Source organism: Chrysemys picta, chromosome 8 (assembly GCF_011386835.1).
Source record: "Chrysemys picta bellii isolate R12L10 chromosome 8, ASM1138683v2, whole genome shotgun sequence".
Lineage (NCBI taxonomy): Eukaryota > Metazoa > Chordata > Testudines > Emydidae > Chrysemys > Chrysemys picta.
Window position 1 is genome coordinate 81,318,798 of NC_088798.1, and position 26,064 is coordinate 81,344,861.

At 44.8% G+C, this 26,064-nt stretch overlaps 1 protein-coding gene across 2 annotated transcripts in view; it reads left to right on the forward strand.

Moving 5' to 3' along the window:
- Positions 1-26,064, forward strand: part of SLIT3 (slit guidance ligand 3) — a 793,796-nt gene that overhangs the window by 710,177 nt on the left and 57,555 nt on the right. For both annotated transcript variants that reach the window (XM_005295705.5, XM_065554865.1), the window contains 2 exons: positions 12,336-12,429; positions 22,238-22,375. In XM_005295705.5, coding sequence (XP_005295762.1) covers positions 12,336-12,429; positions 22,238-22,375 — 232 coding nt within the window. The remainder of the gene's footprint in view (positions 1-12,335; positions 12,430-22,237; positions 22,376-26,064) is intronic.

Below are 26,064 nucleotides of genomic sequence, written 5' to 3' on the forward strand. Positions count from 1 at the left end.
CATGATTTTGCAAGCTAAAATAAGAGTAATGAAATATCATGCTTCAAAGAATAAGCTAACCACTGCGAGGTCAAAAAGGAATTTTCTCCCATATTCAGAATTCTCCAACGGGCTACATGCATTCCTGGCTTTTGCATTATGCCAGTCTCTCTTGGAAGTATCCAAGGTTTCCTTTATTTCCTCAGCATCGCCCTGCTTTGTTATCTTGTGTCTCTCATTTTACCATTATGCCCTTTTTGGGAAAAATATGCCAAGTATGAATCGTGCTTTCATTGGTTAAAATAATGAAGGCTGTAAATCTCTCTTCACTGAATAGTTTTCCAAATGTTTTCCTTTTCTAGCTGATCCTAGATGAAAAATATCCAATATGGTAAATGACTATAGTGGGGAGGAATTTACCACACCCGAGATCCCATTTTGGTGGTATTAAAAATATTCTTGACTCTCTCAGAGTTCCTTCCCTTCCAGTGATCTCAAAGTGCTTTACAAACATGAATGAACTGAGCCTCAGAGCCTTTCTTTGAAATAGGTAAGAATAATTTACAGACATCTATACTGAGGCATAGTAATGGCATGTGACTGGCTGAATGTGACAGAGAGAGTCAATGGCTGAATCAAAAGTAAAAGGTGTGAATCTCTTCACTCAATGCCTTAACCACAAGACTTCAAAACAGGAACCTACCACTTGGTTCCTATTTCAAGCTTTCTGATCTTCCTTTGTTTATGGCCTCTTTCCTCGCTCTGCTGGTCTCTTACCTTCCTTCCTGGGACTTGGCTATATCTGGCTTTCTTGCTTAAAACCATCCCCCTCCATGTACCCCAGCTCTGTCTGCCCCAAGAGTCTCTAACAAAGCCCACAGAATTTCCCTTTCCCTAGAGTTCTTTATCTAGCTGTCCATCTGCCTCCAAGACTTCTTTTTGACTTGTTCTAGTGTGGGTTGTGGGGGCGCGGGTTGAGAGAAAGACACACCCAGAGCTTGTTCTTACCCAGGACACCCCCTCATCAGTCTTGCATGTACTGTCTTACTGTTTTAATGGTGGTATCCAAACACTGTGGGATTGGCAGCTCAAACAATCATCCATGAACTTATGTGAACCTTTGGCCAGAATCTGACCAGTCCCAAACCTGAGCTGGTCTTTGAACTTTTTGAAACATTTTAGTTAAACTTTTGTGTCTTTCTTTTAATTTCACGCACCCCTGCACTCTGTGTCCTTAGTCTGAAGCAGAAATGAGTAGATGCCACAAGGAATTTGGAAAACACTAGAAATTTCTTTAAAGAGCCTGATCTAGTGAGTCTCAGCAAATGTATTCAACCCGCTTTGGTCTGGAAATTGGGATCAGGTTTGGAAACAATTTCAAAAAATTACCCATATTAAATTAAATGGCCTCCTTCTAAAACAGATGGCATCCCAGGAAGGAGGAGGAGGGGGCTGTAAGATTATTATCTTGGAAACCCAAATGTTTTTAAATAGTTTATTTCTTTGTGAAAGATTTATCGCCATTAAGTTGTATCACAGAAAAATGAGTAGAAACCATTTCTGGTGTTGCATGTTAGCAAGATGAGCCTAATGCATTTTTACCTCAGGGGACTTTGCAGTCTCTTGGCTTCAATGTTGTTGTCACAGATTTTTTTGTTGTTCTTTCCCTTTTCAACTCAACACTATTCATTGTTTGTGAGTAATTACAGCTCCTCCCTTTGGCCCAGCTTACTGCAGTGCTATTGCCTGTCCAAAGCCAAGCACTTAAGTAAACAAAATTACTCTGGAGGAAAGATGCCTTGTGGTGACTTGTGGTTGCCACTAGTTTATGGAGCTTCACTAGTTTGCTTCACATAACTAACCATTGTGGTGAGATGGCTCAGAACAATCTCAGTGAGGGGCCCCAATTGCAGTGCTGAGTTGAACTTATCTGAATCATAGCTCTTTAGATTGGTTTGCATGTTTTTAGTTCATGTGTCACACATACAAGCTGGAAGTTTTCTGATAGTGTGGTTTCAAGTATTTCTTCTGTAAGTTCACCAAGGATTTGAGCTATTACATGTCTATCTAAGGCCTAAACAAGTTACTGACTATTAGCCAGTTTCAGAACTATGAGACTGTCCTTAGCCATAATTTGCTTGAAAGACAAAGCGAGTAAAGATTAGGGTTTGGTGCACCCATCCTTTCATCCAAGAGATTCTTGCTCTGGGTGGAAGTTTTCCAGTTCATTTACTCGGCAAATGTGAAATTTGTTTGTTTTCTGTATAGAAGACTAAAGCAAGAACCTCAAGTTTTCACTTGCAGAATCAAATAATGTGAACACCAAAGAGCTGGATACACATAACTGATACAAGGATCTTGGGCCCATTCCTGCTCTCGCTGAAGTCAGTCTGAGTTTTCCTTGACAGCGATCCATGTTTACCTCCCTCAGGTCAGACTATGGTAATTTATTGTGCTGGGACTGAAGGTGGAAGCAGCACAGCAACTGAGAATACAGCAGTCTGATTCCTTAGCAGGAAAATCCATGAACAATGCATCACATTGGTGCCCTGCACCCTACCTTGGTGCCCAGCTTGCTTCTGATGTCAGTTCAAATCCCTAGTCTAATCCTTAATGCCGCCCATGGTTTGAGGTCCAAATGGCAGACTTCCTCTGCATTCATGGCCCACCAAGACAGCTACACATCTGTGGAACAATGAGACAAACACTGCCTAGGAGGATAAAGCTTGTGAGATCTGAACATAGGGTGCTCTTGGTAGATGAGCCCCAACCTGTGAACATCCTGGCAGAGGATTAGAAGCCAAGCACAAACCTAACCACTTTTAGAGCAAGTTATAATAGTCAATAAATAAGGCAGCATGCTAAACTGCCAAATCTAGGAGGAGTGGACAACTCTGTAGACAACTCTATGTGAACGTTAATTACTGTATTCGGCACTCAGTGGGCACATTAGAAATGCCAGCAAGAAGTAAGCAGGTATCCTTGTATATAAATTATTCTAGGAAGATTGCTATATTTTAACAACTGGTATACAAAGAAGCAAGCTGTAATTTATCTTCTGCTAGACATTAGAATAGATGCAGCCAACTTCAAAGGAAAAAAGTGAGCTGAAGATTCCTGTGACTTACCCCCATAAATTGGAGCATAATTTGGCCAAATATGTTCATTTGCTGTGTTGTGGGGTGCAAGGTTAATTGAAATGTCCCATTAGCCTTGAAAGCATTACAGGGACCTAACCCAAGGATAAATTGCCCACAAATAATGTGGTACAAAAGGGATTTTCTTCAGCACTGGGACATGTCTTATTCCAATTTCAGTTCTTCTTCAACATAAGAAGATAGGAATTACTATATTGGGTCAGCCCAATAGTCCATCTAGGCCTGTGTCCTGTCTCTGACAGTGCCAATATCAGATGCTTCAGAGGATGGTGGAAGAAACTTCAAAATGGACACTTGTGGAATATTCTTCCAAAAGGCAGAATTTCTGAATAACGTCCATTAGTTAGTAATTCACTCTTGCCCTGATACTTGAGGGTTTGTCCCTTACAAAATCTTTAAAAGGGCTAATGTAAATGGTTATTTGTATATAAATATCTAACAGCATAATTGCCACCAATGCTGTAAAAGATCCCCACTGAATGTTGTCATAAGCTTGGCAGGGAAATCGACTAAAATGACTTAACAGCTTATGTTTGTACAACACTTATAGTGATATCTCTCTTCAAAATAATATATTTTTCTATCTTTAAATTTCTGTGATTGATTAGAGTTTGAATTCCTTTCTCACCTTAAAGATGTCCCAGGGCATCAGTACACTACAGCATCTTATTCTATGGTCACATCTTTTCTGGTGCCATAAACAAGAAGCAGTGTTCCTTTGGAAGATTGTGTGAGCTTTTTCCTTATCTTGTCAATGGAGAGAAGCAGAACAGAATCTTTGCTCAAACACATGGGAATACTGCTGGAATCTCTGCTTCTCTCCCCACATCTCATCTCATTGAGCTCTTGGTTTCGCTGGTACCACAAAGGGCAGTGATAGCTGCTTGGTTCTGAGTACTTCTGAAAATCAAGCCCCTTCCTTGAGTACTTAAATATGAATTAGGAGTCAAACTTTCGGCTCCTACTTTTCAAAATCTTGCTTAAAAGTTTGAAGGTGAAAAAAATCTCCCCCAATATTGGAGTTTACCATAAGCAGCCTTAAATTATTTTTAAAATAATTCTTTTTCCTGATAAAACTTATGAGTTCAAGATTCTCTGTTTGTCAAGCAAAGGTTGAGTCCAGAATGGAGGTTTAGAAATCAGCTACTGTGCATCCAGCCTTAAATTTTTGCAACAAAACCTCTTATTGAATTTTTAGCAGATGGGCTTGGTGCGCTTGCCTGGCAACTGAATGGACTGTCTCCATAAGGACTTTGGCTGCGAGTTTCCTGTTTATTTCATTTCAGTGAACAAACACAATGGATTGAGGCAAAATCTGGGGTTGGAAAATCTTGGCTTTTATCTCTAAACATTGAGTATGGTAAACCCTGTCCAGCAGGAAGAGTCTCATGTAAAAAAATAATCCAAGAAATATGGATCTGGACTTTAAATATCTTCAGAGTTCAGGGGTTGGGCTCAGCCCGTTATAAAGGTAAGGGCCCATCAGCCATGAGATTCTGTTCCAAATTCAAATTTAACACCTCTCTCCTAAAGTTGTGTGCTCAGGGGTGTCATTTGCAATGAGGTGGGAGGCAGTTTCCCTCCCCCTGTCCAGACCTTGCCAGTCAACAGCACTGCAGTGTCTTCCCCCAGTAGGAAAGAATCTGGGGCTGTCTGGGCCAGGGCTCCTAATCACCTCATTGTTAGCACCAATCCTGTATTCCACTGGCTGGATAGGAAGCAGCAGCAATGGCCTGGGCCAGGCCCCAGTCCCTGCCCCAAGCCAGCCATCAGTGAGAGACACACTCCACTCCGAGGGACAGGATTGGCATGCCACTGCTCCAGCCCCCTCAGATATGGGACCAACTCATTTACCCCCACAAGCAGCCATTGCTTCAGTGGGAATTTGGAAGTGGGGATACTGACACAACTTTGCTCCTCCCCCTCTGATTTTTCTGAAACTACACCCCGTTTGTGGGTGTTTGGATCTGCAATTCTTATATGTTGTGAAATGCGTTATTGGAGTATCCAAGATAGGTGGATCCAAGGTTTTGGCTCAGGTCTGTTAAACTTCATCAAGCATCAGCATTACTCCTGATTGGCAATAATTTCTCAGCAAAGCATGATCTGGCACATTCTCAGTAACGTCTACCACTGGTGAAGCTTTTGGGTGCCAGTGGCCATGATTGCTAAGGACTATTTGAAATTTCCACTTGGCATTGCCTTTTTTTTTTTTCAGCATGAAGGGGAAGGAGAAAGAGCAGGGGAATCCATGTCTCTGTGGAACATTAGTCGCTATTAGGTATCCAATGAGTAACTTCTCACAAGGACAGCTGTAGTGTGTAGTCAGCTCTTACTGGTGTGGCCAGAGGTAACGCCCCTATTTTGGCTCACTGAGCACAATTAAGAGGACTGTAACATACTACTTAACAATTCAAATATATATATCTTTCCTTTGCAAGCTGTAAAAGTTAGCCCAATAGATAACAGCCAGCCTGTCTACATCCATTGCTCCATCCTAAACCTATATTACATAAACAATAATATTAATCCCCTAAAATCAGGCCACATTCCCCACGAACACTTTTCTTTTTCTATTTAATCTTGTGAAGTTCTTGACAGCATTGTTATCCTTAGCTCTGAGGTTCTGTAAAAGTTGTTTTCACATAAGGCTGAGAATATTTTCCATGCCATGTTATTAATTATTTTGATTAATATTAGGAATGAGAGCAAAGGATTGCCTAAGTGACACTGCAGACAATAAAACTGAAGAACACATGGTCCTTGGCGGCAAGTTACAATGAGGGTGTTACGATCATTTCAAAGTTGGGATTAAAAAAAAAAAGATGTTGACACACCCCACCTCCCTTTTTTTCCCATTAGGAAGGAACAATATAATTCAGATCATGGCTCTAAAAATCTAACGTGGTGTGAAATAAATAGCACATATGCCAATGTGGTCATTTAAATAACAAACAACATAATTAAATCAAACTAACTGCATGCAAAAGGTTTCTGTCTCTGTTGCTGTTGTTTTGGTTTGTTTTTGGACTTGTGGAAGATCATGAAGCTGTATAAATATGCCAGCCTAGCAGCTCTTTGTAAGTGGTGAGGCCTGTGAAAAGAGATTATTTTAGAATGACCAATGTCCCCTCTTTAGGATTTCATTGAACCAAATAAAAAAGGGGGAATGTTGTAGGAGTGCAGTAATTATTTTATTGTGGCTTTGAAAAGGTCAGTGTAGTGAAAGGTGCCAGACTGACAGACCCAGACACCAGATAAAGCACAGTGATCCAGTGCATGGTTAGGAACAAGGCAAGCTTCACCCACGTCACTCCACCATTGGTCCTCAACACGGCCCTGAATGTTCCATTTCCAGGCTAGGATGGTAGCTTAGTCTCCTTGCCCATTCAGCACTCGGCCTCTGGTATGCTATGATCTGCACTAGTTACCAATCTGTTTCTATGTGCAATACAGAATCTTAAATGTAATGCGTGTAATGTAATACCTGGGTACCTGCCTACCTTAATAGACATCCTGTCCTTGAATCCTGCCACAGCACTTTAGACCTACTAGAGGGCCTGAGCTAATGACTCCACCAGTTTAGAAAGGAAAGGGCTGATGGCTCAGGTGGCTTTCAGTGAGACTCTCAACTCACTTCTCCTTCATTGTCTGACATAACCCTATTCGGCTGACCAGCAGTGTGTGCTGCAAAGCCTGTCCATTCTTGCAGACTTTGGTGAAAGGAGAGGGTGTGGGATGTACAGTGTGGATTTTGTTTTGGTTGGACGAGTAACGAAAATTTTGGTTTTATGTATGTATGTCAGGTGTTTTTACCTGTACGTACCTAGGGAGGAGTTGCATAGGGGAGGTTGGTGTGGAGGATGATGTTGGTGGTTGGGAAGGTCTTGCCAGTGGTGTGTGCATTTCTTAGGTCTTGTCTATACTGGTGGCGGCGTGTAAGGTACGTGTCGCTGCATGCCACAGTGAAAGGCAGGCTGCATCTGCATTGTGGTGTGTAGCTACATGCCGCAGCAAAAGACTCCAGTGGTGGGAAAAGCCTCTGGAAGTGGGGAGGCAGCGGGGAGCTAAAAATAGCTGTGTAGATTTGGGAGGCACTGCTTGGGCATGTAGAGAACTGTGTAGGGTTCTGGCATATGTTGACTCTCCTCACCTAAGCAGTGCCTCACCGTATACACTGCTATTTATACCTGTGCTGGGGGGCGGGGAAGATACAGTGTATGTATTCTACATGCTGCTGTTAGTGTAGCCATAGCTTTAATGTGGTGGAATGCCCTCTATATAAAACACTTTTGATAAAATTTTAAAAAGCTGTTTAATGCCTCTAGAGCCCAGCATAGCCTGTGTGCAAATAATTAACAAAATGACAATATTTGGAAGTATCATTTTGAACCCAATACTGCTATTCAGAGAAAAACTTGGAATAGACCTTTAATTGCTACAATAACAAGGAGCCCAAAGCCACGCACAGAAGTAAAAGGGCCAGATTTTTCCCTCAAAAACATGCAATCAGATGGCCACTGAATGTTACATGTTTGAGGACAGATTTTTGCCCAAAATATTTTGTAACTGAAGGAAACAAAGTTTTTTATGTTTAGCTCTTGCCTTGAGTATCGCTATTTAAAAAGTGTTTTCTTTCCCTACCATGCTGTCTGCCATTCAGTAAACATCGGTGAAGCCCGTTCAATTATCAACAGGAATTTTCTTCCCCAAGATGAGATTGTCTGGGTTCCACGACATTCCCAAGAGAAATCTGGAAATGTTGAAATCTGAAATGAAAGAGAGATGAGAAAAAATAAGTAACAGGAAGGAGCCTAAAACATTCCAAGTTTTCTGTGAACAATGATAAATTAGTTGGATGCTGTGTTTGGTACCAAGCCTGAAATCCTCCTAATTTTGATAGTGGTGCTTTCAGCAGTGAGTCATAATATTTGACAAGTGTATACATTTTGGGGGAATTTTTACTGGATTTCTATGCATTTGTCAATTTTCCAAGCTGGCTGAGAAGAATACTTTAAGAAGAATTATGATTTCCTTTGGAAGTTTACACCACTATTCTGACTTTTCTCAAAAGTCTGTTTTCCTTTATTAAAAAAAAAAAGCTTTTATGGCTATTGTAGCAAAGTTACAGCTTAAGGCATCTATCTCCAATGTATTCTATTAACAAAAAAGTCTGCCTTTCAAAAGGATACTTGAAGGCTTTAGAACGTTGAGTTCCTGTCATGTCACCATCGAGTTAGAAATTCTCTGGATTTCTTTTTTAAGGAATGCTTGTCATGTTTTATCCTCATACAAATATACAAAAAAGGCAAACTGAGGGAAGTTAGAAGCCAAGCTTGACTTGATGGGGTATATCTATACAGGGATAAAAAACCTGTGGCTTCCCTGGTTCAGCTGACTCAGGCTCAGAGAGCTTGGTCTCCAGGGCTGAAAAATTGCTGCGTAGACACTCGGGCTTGGGCTGGAGCCCGAGCTCTGAGACCCTGCGAGGGTGGAGGGTCCCAGATATAGGCACCGAGTTTTATTTTTCCCCGGGGATGGTCCGCCCCAAGGCCCCGTCCCCTCCCCTGAGACCCAGCCCTTGCTCCACCTTTTCCTGGCCCCACTCCAACCTCTCCCCTGCCTGCCGACCGCTCGCTGCTCTCCACCCTCCCCCAAGTGCCTCCCCCAGTGGCCAAACAGCTGATCAGCAGCTGCCACCAAACAGCTACAGCTTATATATCACAACGAAAGCTTATGCTCCAATACATCTCTTAGTCTTAAAGGTGCCACAGGACTCTCTGTTGCTTTTTACAGATCCAAACTAACACGGCTACCCCTCTGATACTTAACTAAAGGTTTATGAACTAAGAAAAAGAAATAAGTTTTATATGAAAGGTTAAAGCAGGTAAATATACACACACAAATGAGATACAGTCATAGGTTCCAAAAGGTAATAGTGGTTCCTATAATATGTCTTTATGGGCTCCATATGTCCTTTAGGGCTAACCCAAGCCAAGCAGTTTGGGAATCCTTTGCATATGCTTAGAAATATTGCCTTCTCTGAATTCCAGGCAGCATAGCAATAACAATTCCTCCTTGACAGGGATTTTTATTCCCTTCTGTTAGAGTTCAAAATGTGACGGGATGAGTTTTTGTGTTCATCCCCTCTTCATAGGTGTGGGGAAAACAATCAGCAAAGTCTTTTGTCCACAGATGTTCCACATTGGATGGTCTGGTGTTTATGGGCCATCTTTTCGGGGGGACAGGAGATGATACCTTTTGTGATGAACTGTTATTTCACACTTGGTAACGCTTTTCTCCTGACTGTGGGAGTTTCCAGCTTCATAGCAAACACTTCTATAGTTGCAGAGCAAATTCTTAAATATTACCTTAAACATAGGATACAAATATTATAACAGATTAACACTTGCTGCAATTTACAAGCATTTCATAAAGTCTAAACACTAAGTTCTTAGAAACTTTACGTCTATTTTAACAAAGCTAATACACAGGTGAGTCTGACTGGTTTCCAGCTATGCATTTGTCAGTCGTCAGTGAGGCCTACAGGCCTTAGCATAAGCTGGCACTTGGTCTGCCAGTGTCACAATAATAAGCTCTGAAAAATTATTGTTCCAACGGCATTATGGAGGGGACGGCATGATGAGACTGCCTACAATGGCCTATCTGCAACTGCTTGTAGCAAATATCTCCAATGGCCAGAATGTGACACTAGATGGGGAGGGCTCTGAATTACTGGAACCATTCATGGGGGTGCCCCAGCCAATGTCACCTTTTCCCTAGTCATGCCTCCCATACCATCAGCTGGGAGAGAGGACAGTGTTGAAGCAGCTACAATGGATCTGAACCACATGAGGGGAGTTCCCATGCAGAAACATTTTTCCAGGGACTGGGTATGCTGGGCTTTGGGCCACTCTGCACAGGTGGAACAGCACATAGTGGGCCAAAGCAGGGCCCAAGGTTGGAGCCACAGCAAAGAAAACATTGACAGTATTGCAAGCTGTTGTGTTAGATTTTGTTGTCTAATTAAGTATTTTATACCACCCTGTACTTAGAAGGCTTATCAGAGGATGTCCAGAGAATATTTATCTAGCATCACTTTTACTGTTTGGTTGTTACTTTCAGAGGATCTGTGTGCACATGAGCATATGTATGTATTGTGCTGGTGCCGGGTTTACAATGGCTCCAGTGGCTCCATGGAGTCGGGCCCATGCTCAGAAGGGGCCCCAACCTGCTCCGCTTGAACTGCGCCCTGAGACCCTACTGGCTCCCCCCACCCACCACTTGCTCCTCTCGGCCTGCCTGCCGGCTGGCAGAGGATTCCTCTCTGCCCCCTGACCTCACCCCCTGCTCCTCTCTGCCCCCTGGTTGGACCCCAGTGCACCTCCAGCTCTGGGCAATCTCTGCTTCCCACTACCTGTGACGCCCCACCTGTCTCCCCGGAGCTGAGCCACCTGGAACTGGTGCAGAAGCCTGGCCTGTCTCAGCCGGGTGGGGCGAAGGGAGGCAGAAAGACAATGTGGGGGAGCTTGACTGGGCCCATCCAGGCAAGTGCATCTTGAGGGAGCCTGGCTGGGGTAGGCCCTGGCTGATCGCGCCACTCCTAAGGGGCCGAAGCGATTCCCGGCCCAAGGACCAGCCCTGGCTGCACTGCAGGCTCAGCCCGGCCAACAGTCGTCTCCCAGCAGGGCTGGTGAGAGCAGCTGGGAGGCAGGGTGGGCAGGAGTGGGTCTCTTGGGGGGACTGGGAGGGAGGGGCGGGGCTGTGAAGGGGTGGGGAAGGTGTGTGCGTTGGGGCACTAGGGAGTGGGGGTTCTGTAGGGGGTGCTGGGCAGTTGTAGTGAGGCTGTGGGCAGGGGTGGTGTGCAGGGTGCTGTGCATTTGTGGTGGGTCTGGGGGGGGCACTGGGCATAGTGGGTCCAGGGGGCTCTGGCCATAGGGAGTTGGGCATGGGCCCGCCCCTAATGGGAAGGGGCATGCTGGCAGCATAGGGCCGGGCAGGCCACTGTGTGTCTGGAAACTGCCAGTTTGTAAATAGTGCCCTCACATTGGGCAGAGTGGGGCTGCCCCTGCCATGCCATGTCCCATTGCCTCTTGCTGGCTCCTCACTCTGGGAACTGACCTCCCCGTGCCATGCTCCACTGCCTCCATGGGGGCCCACAAGTATGTTTGGCACCAGGCCCACAAAAGGTTAATCGGCTCTGATTGCGCATGCCTATATCCTTGAAATTGTGCAGATGCAGTCTTCCACTATTACTGCAAAAGGGGCTTTGGGACTGGATTTTGTTTGAGGGTTTCCATACTAAGGATAATTGACCTGCGCCCTTGAAGAAGTTTGTTTCAAAGGCAAAGGTTTATGCTCAGTCTCTGGCAGGATCTCAAGTCCTGAGGTACTGAAGTGTAACCTAATAATTTAGGGCTCAGAAGAAGGATGGTGCTTAAATAACCTATCTGGTTTTGAACACTCTGGAACTGTTCATTATTAAAAGTTACACAAATCCAAGGAAATGCACTGAATTCTACACACCTAGAATTCTACAGTACCTAGAAACAGCTGAGCAATGCTTGCATATAAGAAACTTTTATAGAAAACAGTATCTTGTATGAGTACAATAGAGTCAGTGCTCTTCTTGTAAATAGTGGGAGTTGTATAATTATATGCAGCCCTAAAGCTGTTTCCCATTATTGAAAAGCCATTTTTCTGAATGATGTCAGATCATCTAGGACAGTAAAGGATCAACTATGACTAGAATATCACTTGGTGTGAAAAGTTTAAGGACTCTGTTAATGTGCATATCCACCTGTATGTCACTGGCTTTCTGTGACGCTTGCAACTTGGGGTCAGGAACTGACCCTACAGTCCTTATCTGGCAAAACTCCAGCTGAAGTTGAGAGGGCTTGAGTGTAAGGTCTTTTGAATTGGGACTGTAAGGTTTGTATGAGATAATTATTGCACCCAGTGTAGCTCAGTTGCTAAGGAATCGCTAAATGTAGCTAGAATTGGACTGTCCAGTATTGAGCGAGCCCACCCTTATTTAGTTTGTCCTGCCATCATAACAGGTACTGTCATGGGGCTTCCCCTTGAACTGCTGGATCACCTCAGTTTAGTAAGACTGAAATGGTTAGAGCTGTTTCAACAAAGCCAATGAGCTGTGTTGGTAGCAGATGTGTTACGCCTTGTTAATTTTCTTTGCCTCAGGTGAGCTATGTGATGAGGTGATCAACCACTGTGTTCCCGAGCTAAATCCGTGCAAACATGAGTCCAAATGTATCTCCCTTGACAGAGGATTCAGGTGAGTGTTTGTGTATCCTTGACTTCACGTGTTGGACCAACTTCATCTACTGACTACAGTGCAGTCACACTTGTGATGAGTTTGACCTAATGAGCCAAACTGAAAAGTAGTATGTGTGAAGTGGTGTACTTTAACTTATGTTTTCTTCCAGCTCCTCAGAATTTGTTATTTTATTCCAAGAATAATTAGGGCACTTCCAAAATCAAGCAAAGGACAGCAGTCACCCTTTCAAAAAACCTGCCATTTCCCCTAGATTCCTCAGTGAACACAGGTTCTCTAAGTATTCCCTGTAGTAAATACAGTAAAAATGGAGAATACTGCGGTAATAAGCAGGGTTTTAAGGCCACTCTATGTGCAGGCTGACATAACAACATCACTTTTGCTATTCTCACATAGCAGGAGTCTTTTGTCCTCCCTTCTCCAAGGAGAGCAAGACTCAACACACTGAATGACCTCTACGTGAAGCATAGCATAGACTTCAACACATGGTGATTAATTCTGACAATTAATCATGTAGTAATTGTAAAGCTGCTGTTGTGATTGAAAAAGCGATCACATACTGTAGTGTAGCTAACAAAAATGACAGTTAAAATTGGCTGTACCATATATTTTATTAATATTATGCTATTTAGGCACAGCCCTGACCAGATGGCAGAAATGAACTGAACATAAACAGATTCATACCTATTTTCAACAGACTAGATATTCTTTTTCCCCTCCCTCAGCTCCAAAAATTTAGGAAAAACTATGGCTAGCCCCTGAAAACTGGATGCCTGGATTAGATTTGCACTCCTTTCAATTTTAGGCATAGTAAGTCTTGTCTTTGGAAGGTTGTTCCAGATGGATATGTACTGCATTTAGGAATGGGGAAATTGGAAAGAAGGTCATCTGACTGCAGAGTGTGGTGAACTATTCACGCAGTCAGTGCACGCTGGTGTTTCTAGTACAGAAGATACATATATTCATGCATTCATAGATTCTGTATGTCTTTGGTATTGGAAATGCTAGTGTGCACTGATAGGATGCATAGTTCATCACACTCTTCAGACATATGACCTTCTTTCCAATGTATGTTTCCAGTGCAGAGGATACGTGACAGTCTGCCCATGTTCAAAAAGCCCTCCCTTGCTTGAATGGATAAACATTGTCCAGCCAAACAACAAACAGTTTAGGAAACTGAAAATAAGTCTTCTCATTAGTAGAATGAGCTAGTACCATGTCGATATGCAGAGGGATCTGTCTGTCACTCCCCAGTGACACACAACTCCTATAACAAGGCTGACTTCATGCATTAAAAAATCCCATTGTAATTCTCTGGCACTCAGTCAATTTTTTAAAAATCACATTTAAATCAAGAGGGAAAGGATGGTCTTGTGGACAAGGCTGGGAATCAGGGGATCTGGATTCTGTTCCCAGCTCTGCTATAGACTTCCTGAGGAACCTTGGGCAAGTCACTTCCTCTCTCTGCACCTCCTTTGCATAATGGGAGTGATACTGACCTACATCCCAGAGGTAAAGTAAAGCTTAATGTCTATAAAACATTTGGAGAATCTTGGATGGAAGGTGCTTGAGATGTGCCTAGTACTAATATTCATCATTGGCAAAGATGGGCTTCCAGAAGAAGGTAGCAAGAGTGAGAGCCTCTACTTACTATGCTACTCCTGAGGGCATTCTGTGTCCAAAAATTCAACATTCTGCACACAATATTTCAAAATTCTGCAAATTTTATTTGTCAAATAAATGTGGAGGCTCCAGCATGGCCTTGGGGAGCACAGGTCACTGGCTGCACAGAGGTGGGAGATCACTGTGCATCTTCCCCTCCTTCCCCCCCACCAGGACACCGACTCAACGGTGAGGCTGCACCCAACCCTGATACAGCGCAAGGTGCAATGGTAATGGGACTCTGAAAGGGGGTCCAGGGGAAGATGGTTGGGGCTCAGCAGGAGGGTCTGAGTGCGGGAGGCTCAGTGGGGGATCCAGATGCTAGGGGAGTGGGGCTCAGTGGGGTGGGGATCCAGGTGCGGGTGGTTCGTTGGGGTGGTGCAGGGGGAGTGGGGCTCATCGGGGGGGTTCTAATTGCTTGGGGGTGAGTCTCGGCAGGAGGGTCTGGGTCGGAGGGAGTCTGGATGCTTGGGGGTTAGACGGATGTGGGAGCAGCTCCCTGTACAGGGATCCTTCCCCCTGCAGCTGAGGAGCGATGGGTGCAGGAAGCAGGCAGAGAGGGGAGTTTGCAGAGCTTCCTGCAGCCGGAGGGAGAAATCTGGGGGTGGGTCTGACCCAGCCCCAGATGCTGTGCAGGGGAAGAGAAAGTCCCATTCTCCCCAGCCCATCCGGGACGAGCAGCTGAGCCCGGCGCAGGGTAGGAGCCACCAGCTGGGTCTTCCCCAGTCCTGCCTCCTGACCCACAGTGATTTACCTCTCTGCCGGCTGCCCTGGGCACTCAAAACATACTGCTCGGGAGGGTTGCGTGAATGCTTTTGTGGCTTCCCTTTGCTTCCCTACCAGAAAGTCAGTGGCACAGAATTCCCCCAGGAGTACTGTGCTGTTAATAGGCTAAGTCACACCAAAGGTTCAAAAATAGAGCTCAACTGTGGGAGTTATGGGAAAACACCCCACACTATAACATGAGAAAGAGTGAGGAGGTGGGGAGATTTCAAGGAAAGCTTATAGGGAAGCTGAAGCCAGCTTGCATGCCCAGGCAAAGCTGACAACATAGCCACCTTAGTCCCTTCCTGGTTGCGCTTTGATTTTGCCATTAGCATTGGGGAGATCTGAAAGAAAATGGAGAGGTCACAGAGTAGGGCATTTGCCCAATCCAAACTGGAGCAGAGGAAGGAGGTATATATGCTGCAGTAGCAATCTTGACTTCCCTGTTATTAGTGTCTAACTTACCATGTGTTGTGGGAAGGGGCTGTGTCCTGTGAAGCACCTAACATGCTTCTGCTTACTAAAAAATAATAAATTAGGCTCATGAATTTCAGGACAGTTAAAGGAGTCAGAGCAAATTTGTCAGGTAGCCACACTACAAACATATGTTCCTATAGCACTGGCTCTTTCAGACAGCTGAACGCACACTATTCTCCGCTAACCAGACATCCCATGTAGGGTCACGTGGCTTGTTGACAGGTGAAGGACTTCGGGAAAGAGCCTCTTCCAACTCCTGAGGGCAAGGAAACTGTTAAATGATTTAAGACATTTCCTGAAGTAACCTCCTCTGAGTGGTACAGTGATACCTGCAACTATCTGACATTGCTTCAGACATCCTCATTCAGCTAATCCATTATTTGATTAATCTATTAGTTGCAGCATGTTACAAGGCAGAGGTAGCATGTCATTTCCTGTGCATGGTTCAAAGTTCTCTGACAGGTTCCAGAACTGAACATTCGTAAATTAACTCAAAGTGCTCGGTATCATTAGAGATTTGAGAGGATGAGACAGCCTCAGACCCAACTTGCTGCACCATTCCTGGGCGTGCTCTCAGAACTATCCACCATGGAGGAATAACCCCACCCGTCATTAATCCCCAGCGTAGATGTAGATAACACACACCTTTTTTTTTAGTTCACTCTTTTGCAGAGCAGTGACATTGTAGAAGTTGTAAGTTCTTTAGTGCAGGGATTGTTTCTTTATGATGCATGCCACATACAGTGGGGTCCTGACCCTCATCCAGGACCCTTAGGTACTGCTGTAAGAACAATAGTAATGAAATAATAATGTAAAAACCTCCCAAACTGTATGTTTAGTTCCTCTATTTATTCAAAGACCAGGTACCTAACGGGCAGTGGTGAAGCAGATTTCTCCACCACTTTGCCTTACTAGTGGCCCCTCCACATCGGGGTGTGGGCCGTGTCTAGGGTAGAGAATAGTTTAGCTCCTTTGCCCAACCAGTCTTTGGCCTTTAGCCAGAATGACAGTTCTGGTTTTTAGTTTTATATGAACCCTCTGCCCCTTCACAAAAAGACTGAGACCACTTAGTGATTTCACATGAAGCAGCATTCTGGTTGTGATAATGTTTGGTCGCTATTGTCCTGGGGCCAAATTCAAACCAGCAATCTAGTGATGGCGAGCGCCTTATCCTTTTACCAGTCTATTCAGCAGTCCACATCTCTGGCATGTATTAGATACCCCTGTGGTCATGGCATGTATTTAATATGAGGTACTGCAGTGCAGCCTACAGAATGACACTGGCTCAAGCAGCACGTCTCCCATGAATCTCACTGGGAAGGTGTCCTGGTACTTAGTGAGGGGAGAGCATTCCAGAACAGATATTTGTCAGCAGAGAAGGCCCAAGTAAACTGTTCATAAGTAACTAAGTGACTTAGGAGCTTAAGTCCTATTGACTTTGGTGCTCATGTCATTTTTGAAAATGGAACTTAGGTTCCAAGTTCTACGTTGTTTTGGTGCTTTTGAAAATTTTACCTCTTGCCTCCAGGTTGTTTTACGCAACAGCCAGCTGTTCCAGCCCCACTCATCAGCTGATTCACTGGGATAATAGGCACCTAATGGTCCCTGGGGTATATTGGCCTTTTACTAAAATGTATGTGCTGAATACTCTGCTGCCTTTTACTTGTATAGTCCCTCTCACCTGTGCAAAGTGGTTGAAGGAAAGGGGTTATGAGTTTCCATTCCAGCCTGGCGAGGCATTGGAGAGTCAGATCCTAAGGGTATGTCTCCACTGCAGCTGGGAACGAACCTCCCAGCCTGGGTAGATAGACTCAGAGGGGCTCAAGCATTGCAGCTTGGGCTGGAGCTGGGCTCTTAAGCCCACCCAATCCCTAGGCTTGAGAGCCTGAGCTCCAGCCCAAGCTGCAATGTCCACACAGCTCCTTTTAGCATGCTAGCTCGAACCCCTCTAGCACGAGGCTGTCTGTCCAGGCTGGGAGAACTGCAGTGGAGATATATTCTAAGAGGCAGGCAATGCAAACCATGATATCTCTAGTACTTGAAGCAAGAGGCTCCTAAGCACTCATGTCGCCATGTTCTGTGATAGTTCTAACTTAGGAGCGTGTTGCGCTGAGGGATACTGCTGACTGCTTTGATCACAAACCTTTTTGAGGCAGGATGCGAACAAGCCCTTCAAATTCTCTGTCAGGATGGGTTAATCAGAAGTCCCCCACTAAAGACAAAAGGGGGTTGTGAACTCACCCAGGTGCAGGCAGAGGGGTTTTGCTTATATTGTTAGTAAGGTGGGTTTGTGAGGGAGGAGGTGAGAGAGAGGGAAGGCGGAATACACACAAACAGAGAGGGGAGAAAAGAGCAAAAGATGGTATGACTGGAACAAACTAGAGAGAGTGAGCTTTTGAGTCTGGTGTTAGCTAAAGAGGTTGGGGGCCAGGGCCGGCTCTAGGCACCAGCAAAACAAGCTGGTGCTTGGGGCGGCACATTTTTAGGGGCGGCATGGCCGGCGCCAGAATGCCGCCCCTAAAAATGTGCCCCGGCCGCCCTAGCTCACCTCCGCTGCTGCTGCCACGGCGTGTGAAACAGCTGATTCGCGCGCCGCTACTCACCCTCCCTTCCAGGCTCTCAAACCTGGGAGGGAGGGGGAGCAGCGGCGCGCGAATCAGCTGTTTTGCGCGCCGCATTGGCTCAGGGTCTCCCCCTCCCTCCCAGGCTCTCAAACCTGGGAGGGAGGGGGAGACTCCGAGTGGCCGCGGCGCGGCGCCGCTTCTCCCCCTCCCTCCCTCCCTCCCTCCTAGGCTTGAGAGCCTGGGGGGGAGGCAGGACTGGGGATTTGGGGAAGGGGCGGAGTTGAGGCGGGGCCGGGAGTGGGGTAATTAAATAAGGGGGGGGGGCAAAATTGTTTTTGCTTTGGGCGGCAAAAATCCTAGAGCCGGCCCTGCTGAGGGCTGTAAGCTAAGAAACTGCTCCTTTTGTTCTTGGTTCCTCTTGTGTTCAGAGAAACAGGACTTTGTACATGCCTTGTAAACAAACAACTGGAATGTTCCCAGGGGCCTGAAATTTGACTAGCTGCTCAGGTTGAAAGGGGGCATCAAGTGCTTGGTGGGGTAACTCCAAATTATCCAGCCTAGAGGTGACAAAGTTTAAAAAAAAAAAAAAAAACCTGTAAAATAACAGAAATTTCAGATCAGAAAAGAATTCTGTGTTTCTAAAGGGCATGGCCAAATCTCAGCTTAGGAAGCAAACTGAAATGTTTATATGTGCTTTTGGCTGCACTCAGTTCTTTGCTGTTTTTTTGGGGGGGGGGGAGGGAGCTAGAATTGCAGGTGGCTTTCTTCACTTCTAGCCTCCAGATCTTTATTGTGCTGTGATTATTAAAAGGCCAGCTTTCTGTATCTCAGACCAAAAAAATAGCTAATGCAATGAAATGCCTTTAAAAAATAACTTCAGGGAAGAAGCATGTTTTTCCACTCACTGTGGCTCTGTTAGAGCACAATATAAATATGCTTTATTATTCCGAAGCATGGAAGTACTACCTGACAGCATGGAACACTGATTTAATGCAGCCCTGCAGAGAAAAGTGGTGGTTCCATCATTACCGGGATGGCCAATACACCTCATAAAAGTGATACATTGCAGCTTTGAATAAGAAACTGCACATCATTCATTATTACATCACTTTACATTAGGACAACAGGGATCAATAAAAAACAACAGGATTAAATGCTGCATTTCCCCCCACAAAGTCTTTAGATGGACGTTATTTGTTTGCAGGTGTGACAGAAACATTGCTGAAAAACTTTGCTCAGCTCTTACAGAGTTTGGGGAAGGAATGGTCTTGGGTTTTATTTTATTATCGCCAACACTATGTTATTCATGCTGTTCCTATAGCCACCAAGATGTATTGCATGCCATTAGGACATCAAGAGGTGGAATGTCAACTAAAGAATGCCTACATATGGCCGTTACCGGGACCCCTACCACACTGAGGGTGGAGAAGGAAATAGGTGGATTTGCACAGCATCAAATCTTCTAATCTCAACCACCCCATGCCCTACCCCTTTCTGGTCCCTGAGGGCTGCCACGATTGCAGAATCTAAGTTATTAGATTCTGTTCTAGTAGCTACTTTTTCAGTCACTCACATTGCTTTCTCAGATAAGATTATTTTGGTTTTCGACTGATGTGTGTCATTTTACCCAGCTGCAGCATAGTGCTAGGTGTGTTACAGATGGCTATAGAAGGCTAGATACTATGGTGCTGGCTGCTTTACCAACCACATCTATGGGTAAAATGTGCCATGTAAGAGTCAATATTATTAATACTTACAAATGCCTAAAAGAGAGAGAATCATCATATATAGGAGTGTCACAGGGTGCTCCACTCACTGCTGGAGCACCTCCTTCTGGCCGTGTCTGAGGATTAGCACTGCCAGGCTGGTGACCCTTCCTGTGGTTGCACTCTGTCACACTCGCTGTGTCTCACTCTCTTGGGACTCAACTGTTCCCGCTTCGTGGCTTGGCCCTCTGGCCAGGTCACTGTAGTTTCCCCTTCCTGGGGCAGGGAGAGGGGGTTGCGTTCTCAAAGTTTCTTGGGACCCACTGCCCCAGGCCATCTTCTCTTTCACTGCCCCTTAACAGCACCACTGCCCAGTGGCTGGTAGGGGAACCCAGGCCTGCCCTCTACACTGGGTTCCCGCCCAGGGACCCTACAACAAGCAGTCAAGGGCTGCACAGTCCGGAACCATACTGCTGTATCATTGGGCTACTTCCTACCTTGCTTTCTCTCACCCTGACAGTGACTGCCACCTCTCTCTCTGTAGCCCCTTCTACTTTCAGCTACTGGGCTTTATGTAGGCCCCTCCTGTTCCTGGCCAGCTGCACTTCCTCTTTAATTAACCCTTGTTACTCCCTGGCTCCTCCTTCAGGTGGCTCACCTAGCCACCTTAACCCCTTCAGGCCTTGTGTGGGGTGGACACCCTGTCACAAATGGCCACTCCTGCAAAGTGTCAAGTGCCCTCAACTCCTATTGCCCTCAATGGGAACTGACGGTGCTTGGCACTGTGTCAGAGTGGGCCCATAATTCCCTGATAGGCAAACACCAAGTGATAATTAATCACATACAAGTTCTCATTAAGGAGCAAATCCAAAACCCAGCACCCAGTAATTGTCCAGGGAGTGGAGAAATCCTTCTTCTAGCATCCTTTCCCACCCCCCACCCCTCACCCTCCGGATTATGGAGTCTTTCTGCAGAGATTTCAGCCTAATATCTGAAGTAACATCTTATAATGAACTTGGCCCTCCGAACCCCCTCTGGGGCATGGGAGAACAGGACAGGAGTATCTGCATAGCAGTGGATCCTCAGGTGCCACCTCCCTTGGCTTGCCTATGCCTCAATCCTTCCTGCCCCTGCATATGTCCCCACAGAACTCACGTGGGTCAGGGCTTTACGCCGCATGGAATACATGCCCCTACAGAGCCTACCTCTATCCATCCTTTTTACTGCCCATCCCCAGTGGAGCTGCACCCATTCCAAGGGTGTTTGCAGCTAGGAAAGGAGGTTACTTTTGCCCTTAAGAGTGTGAAAGGTGTGATCATAGCCACTCCAAGTGGGGTAATCCAGAATTCAGGGAGATACAGACCTGTGTGTTGTAAAACACACATGCACGTTGGGAAATAATTGGGGCTCCCCTTTTGTTTTGGTTTAAGTGATATGCTTATTATTTTCCAGCTGTGGAATAAAATCCAGCTGGGAGAAGTGAAATGGTTTATGGACTAAAATGCCTTCAAGCCAGACTAAAATTTAGTGTCTACAGGCTAGAAAGAGTCAGCTCAACTTTCCAAAAAGATCTGCTCCTGGCCTGAGACCTTGGATGCCAAATTTCAGCCTAGAGCACATTTTTATGGTCAAGTTATAAACCTCTGAAAATAGGGTTTATAATGGAAATGCTGACACAACCTTAACACAACAAACTTAACAACTGTAATAAAAAATAATAATAATAAAAAAGCCAATGCTTGCAGTTTTGGTTGCATCCCGTATCATTTCATCCTGGGAGCGAGTTGCCACCTAATGGCAGGAAAGTGGCATTGCATCAGTATTTCAGCAGGGATGTGATTTGGGAACATTCAGTTGTTACTGCTCTCATAGAGTATCTGCCGTGAAAAAGCCAACAGGTGGTGGATTAAAAACTGATGATCACCTCCTTTAAATTTGCTTTTGCCTTTCAAAGTCATTTACATGACTTCGTTTATGATTTGTGAGCACATTCTCTTTTGTCTAAAGGCTGAAGACTGCTCTGTCCCTAGTGGCTGCTATGAATGAAGCTCAAATCATAAGAGAGAAATGATCAGGATCCTCTTTTCCCATTCTTGCATGGACTGTACTACCTCTGTAGTGTGTCTGGCCTCCACTGCCCAGGATCTCCCAGGCTGGCTTCCAAAATGACACTCCTGTATGTCACCTCTGTGCTCGGCATTCCTGCTGGGACTCAGACAGCTGAGTAGATGCTGTTAAAAGTAGAAAGTAGAGTCCTTCTAAATGTTGAGTCAGTAACATGTCAAACACTTTTATAAGCTTAGCCAAGTGAACTTAGTTATCTCATATATCAAAAGAAAGCTCATACATGACCATGCAGTGCCACTCTTTAGCAGACTTGGAAAAGAGAAATTATATGCTATAGTATTTGCTTTGATGGCCTAAGATGTGTAGCACCAGCAGTCAAAGGAGCTCAAGCAGTTCTTAAAGTTAATGTTTAGCTCTCTGTTTGACTGTTCTAAGAGTGTTCTCTCTGCCATTCTTACATCATGAACCATATACCTTGATCAAATCGAACATTGACCAGTGTGTGTGTGTTATCATGATGGATGCTAGAGATGCAGCCTACTGATGATGATCCTCCTTGTGTTTCAGATGCGAGTGCCTACCTGGCTACAGTGACAAACACTGTGAAACGGACGATGATGATTGTGTGAGCCACAAATGTCGCCATGGTGCAGTTTGCGTAGATGCAGTCAATGGCTACACCTGTGTCTGCCCCCAAGGGTTCAGGTAAGCAGAGAGTTGTGCTCATCATTCAGACTGTGTGTACTCTCTGCATAATATCTGGTCTTTTTCTACAATTGCTCAAACTAGCCTCTAGATGTGGTACTTATCCATAATTTACTGTGTGAACTGATGGCTCAGTGCTCTTAATCTTGCAGATGGGCTGAGGCCAGATACTCAAGTATTCTCTCCTTACTTTGAAAATAGAAAAGATCTCAGGGCCCGGCATCTTGTCCAATACTCTGTTAGTATGTGAGCGACCTAAGTTTCAGTGCTGGGCCAGCAGCAATGAAAAGAGCTTGGAGAGGTAGGAGAGGAGCTGTCCACTCAGCCCATAGATGAGACTGCTTTGTATCACTCTGCAGCGACCCCTGTGTCTGACAGTGGCACAGCAGTGCTGTCAGCTAAGAGGAATCGCATCAAGCCCAACTTGCCACCAAGATGTGGGCTATGGAAGTGGGGCAAAGTGGCAGAGAAACTGGAAAAAAGTGTACATGAGGATGAAATGTCACTCTGAGTTGGTGGCTCTCCACACTGTGGCGTACTAGAGCAGATAAAGCATCCAGTGAGAGAGCTAGATTTCCTGTTGTCACTTGCACATCCAGTGAGAGAGCTAGATTTCCTGTTGTCACTTGCTCTAACTGCTGTAGCCCTCCTACATTATCCAGCCTTTCTAGGAAAGGGGATGATAGAAATAAGCTTACTGTGCTGGAAATCTGCAAACACCTAAGTGGGCGGGAGGGGTAAACACACTTACTAGGAATTCTGTACTTTACCCCAATGAACAGGGGAAAACTGAAGACCTGCTTGTGAGGGTAATGCCTGTAGCCTCCATTTAAAACAAAAACCAAAAACAATCCTTTGGCTTTTTAGTATACAGACTCTTATAGTGGCCCAAGTCATTCTGTTCCATTCCCATTTTAGAAGGTTCTGTAAACCATCCATAAAATTCATATCGAGAAAAAGCTCGGCATATAAAATCTTAACCCAGGAGTGATTTCTTTTCTACATCTCATCTTGCTTATGTCTGTGGAACTCCACAGATTCCTGATTCTCGCTGGTGACAGTGAGCTCAAATCCGGTCCATATACACTCTGTGTATGTGTCTAGCACTAGAGATATGGCTCTTCACATACCCTATAAAGACTTATTCCCTACCCAAAGAATTTGCAATGTAAGGAGTCAATTCTGCAGACACCTGGTAGCCAGCACCGCACTTAATACTGTGAGCTGTCCCTTTGAAATCAGTGGAACAGTGCACATTAGTAATTACTGCACCAGGAAGTGGGTAGGATCAGTAGGATTGTAGGATCAGTTCTAGATTAAGTCAAGACAACAGAAAGTGATTATAAGGCAGGGAAAGAGGAGAGTGAAGTTGTCACTTGCATGATAAGTGTGCATGCTTTGAAGACAACTCCATGTACTTTTTTTTATTATATCTGTGAGTGGTTTAATAGCCACACACAAAACACTTGTGCTTGCTGACACACACATGCACAGAGCAGGTGAGTGAAATACTTAGAACAGAAAATGTCAGGGATTTCACTTGATCCTGTTGTTGTAAAATTTTCCTGTGAAAACTGGATCATTCTCCCAGTGGTGTGCCGAGTTTTACAGTTTTCCATGTTCTGTTACCAAATAAGTTGTTTGTGAAACTTCACATGTTTGTAGAAATGTCTCTTCTGTAACACAGAGCTGTAATAAGACCTCATGAGATCCTGGCTCCATGTCCTGTACACACCCCACTAGAGAACATGCAAGTTCCATCAGAGAAACAAATGGGATGTTAGGTCAAGTGGAGGTCTAGACTTTTCAGCTGAGATATGTATACCCACAGCAGATCCAGCCCTCAAAAGATAAGGTTCTGAATGTTCTGTGGCTGTTGGTGGATGAACTCTGCACAAGTCAGCCTGTGCATTTCAAGTCTCCAACTCTGACAGCTGCCGATATATCAGACTTCTGGAAATCTTGCTATCTGTCAAAGATGAGAGTGCTTCTACAAACGGATTCACTAATCAGTGCCTGAGGTTAGATGCTGGCTTCCTTCCAACTGAATCTTTTCTGTATTTGAAACAAACAGAGAGAGAGAAATACCTGAAAAGATCAGCTTGGACAAAACAAAAATTGCATGAGCATTTATAAACCCTATTCTGTGCATAGCAGTTTTTTTATTCTTCTGTTTCATCCTTATTCTTTTTTTTCTCAACAAGTATTTTTGTTGCAAATCAGTCAGCCTCCTATTGAACTGACATTGATATTTACAGCAAAGTAAGCATGCAATTTCACAGGACCAAATCTTACAAATATAAAAGAAACCCCTGAATTTCTTAGGCAAACCTTTTCCATCATGTTCTATTCCCTGCTTAAATCCCCTGGTGACAACATCAATACTTGGGCTAGAGAGGGTACAAGATAGACTTTTTTTGGTAGAATTTTAATCACTAAATAGCCTTGCTATTTGTTAACATATTCAAGGATTTGGATTGCAGACTCATGCACCTCTATGCTGCCTATTCAAATCCAACTCAAGCCAGTTATCAGATGGTGGTAACTCTAGGAGATGCCAGGTAGAGTGATGATCTGTTCTGTATTTTAAGGAATGTCTCTCAGTTGGTGCTCAAGAGGGAGGTACTAACAAGCATTTGAGAGTGTCTTCAAGAAATCACACTAAGGATCATATACTGAATAGAGTTGATTAGAAATTCTGTGATGGAACATTTTCCTATCTATATGTAAATGAATCAAAAATGAAATGTTTCATGGAGATATTTCAATTTTGACCCAATTGCAATGGAACCCAGGCAGAGTTCTGATGGAAACCTCTCTGATTCCCTACAAGTTCACCTGCCTTGCTCCTTAGCAGCCTGGGCTTTCAGGCTTCCAGCTGTTTGGCAGTCCACGAGCCTGAGAAGCCCAGCTCCTAAACACCCAGGCTCCTCTGCAGTTCACCTGGTGGTCTGCCACAAAGTGAGGCTTCCAGGATCCCAGGTCCTCCACAGCTCACCAGGTGGACTGCCCCTGAGCTGGGGACCCCAGAGTGCCCAGGAGCCATAACTCTAGAACAGCCCGCTATGCAGACTGCCCCTGAGCTGAGGCTCCCTTCCCTTTTGTGGAGAATTTCAAAACTTTGGCTGTTGTTCCAAATCAGAATGAAACCAGATTTCCAAATATCAAAAGCCACCATGAAATGGCTTTACCGTTTTCTGCACAGCTCTAATGATTAGCCCTGATACAGCACTTTTCAGCCATAGGATGAAGTGGGTAGGCAGCATTAGCCTCATTTTACAGAGGAGGAAATGACACAGAGAGCTTAAGGGAATTCCTTATGGTCACATTGCAAATGAATAACCAGAACCCAAATCTCCTGCTCTTCAGTCCATTGCCCTTGACTACACCACCACCCTCAAACTTTGATTCCAAATTCCTATGATTCCATGCAGTGAATAAATCACTGTGAGGAAGGTCTCTTTTAGAAATCAGCTTCTGATATTTTTCATATAGTTCTTATAAATTGCCTTGAAATGTAGATGCGAGCTCTACTGCCAACTTGTGTGAAATGAGTTTGGTGGTTTCAGTTCAGATCCTAGTGGTATCCACATCACCATATCACTGGCACAACGATCACTGACTGACTCGCATCCCAGTAGTCTCAGAAGAGGCTTACGGGCTGACAGGGCGGTGGAGACTGAATTTGC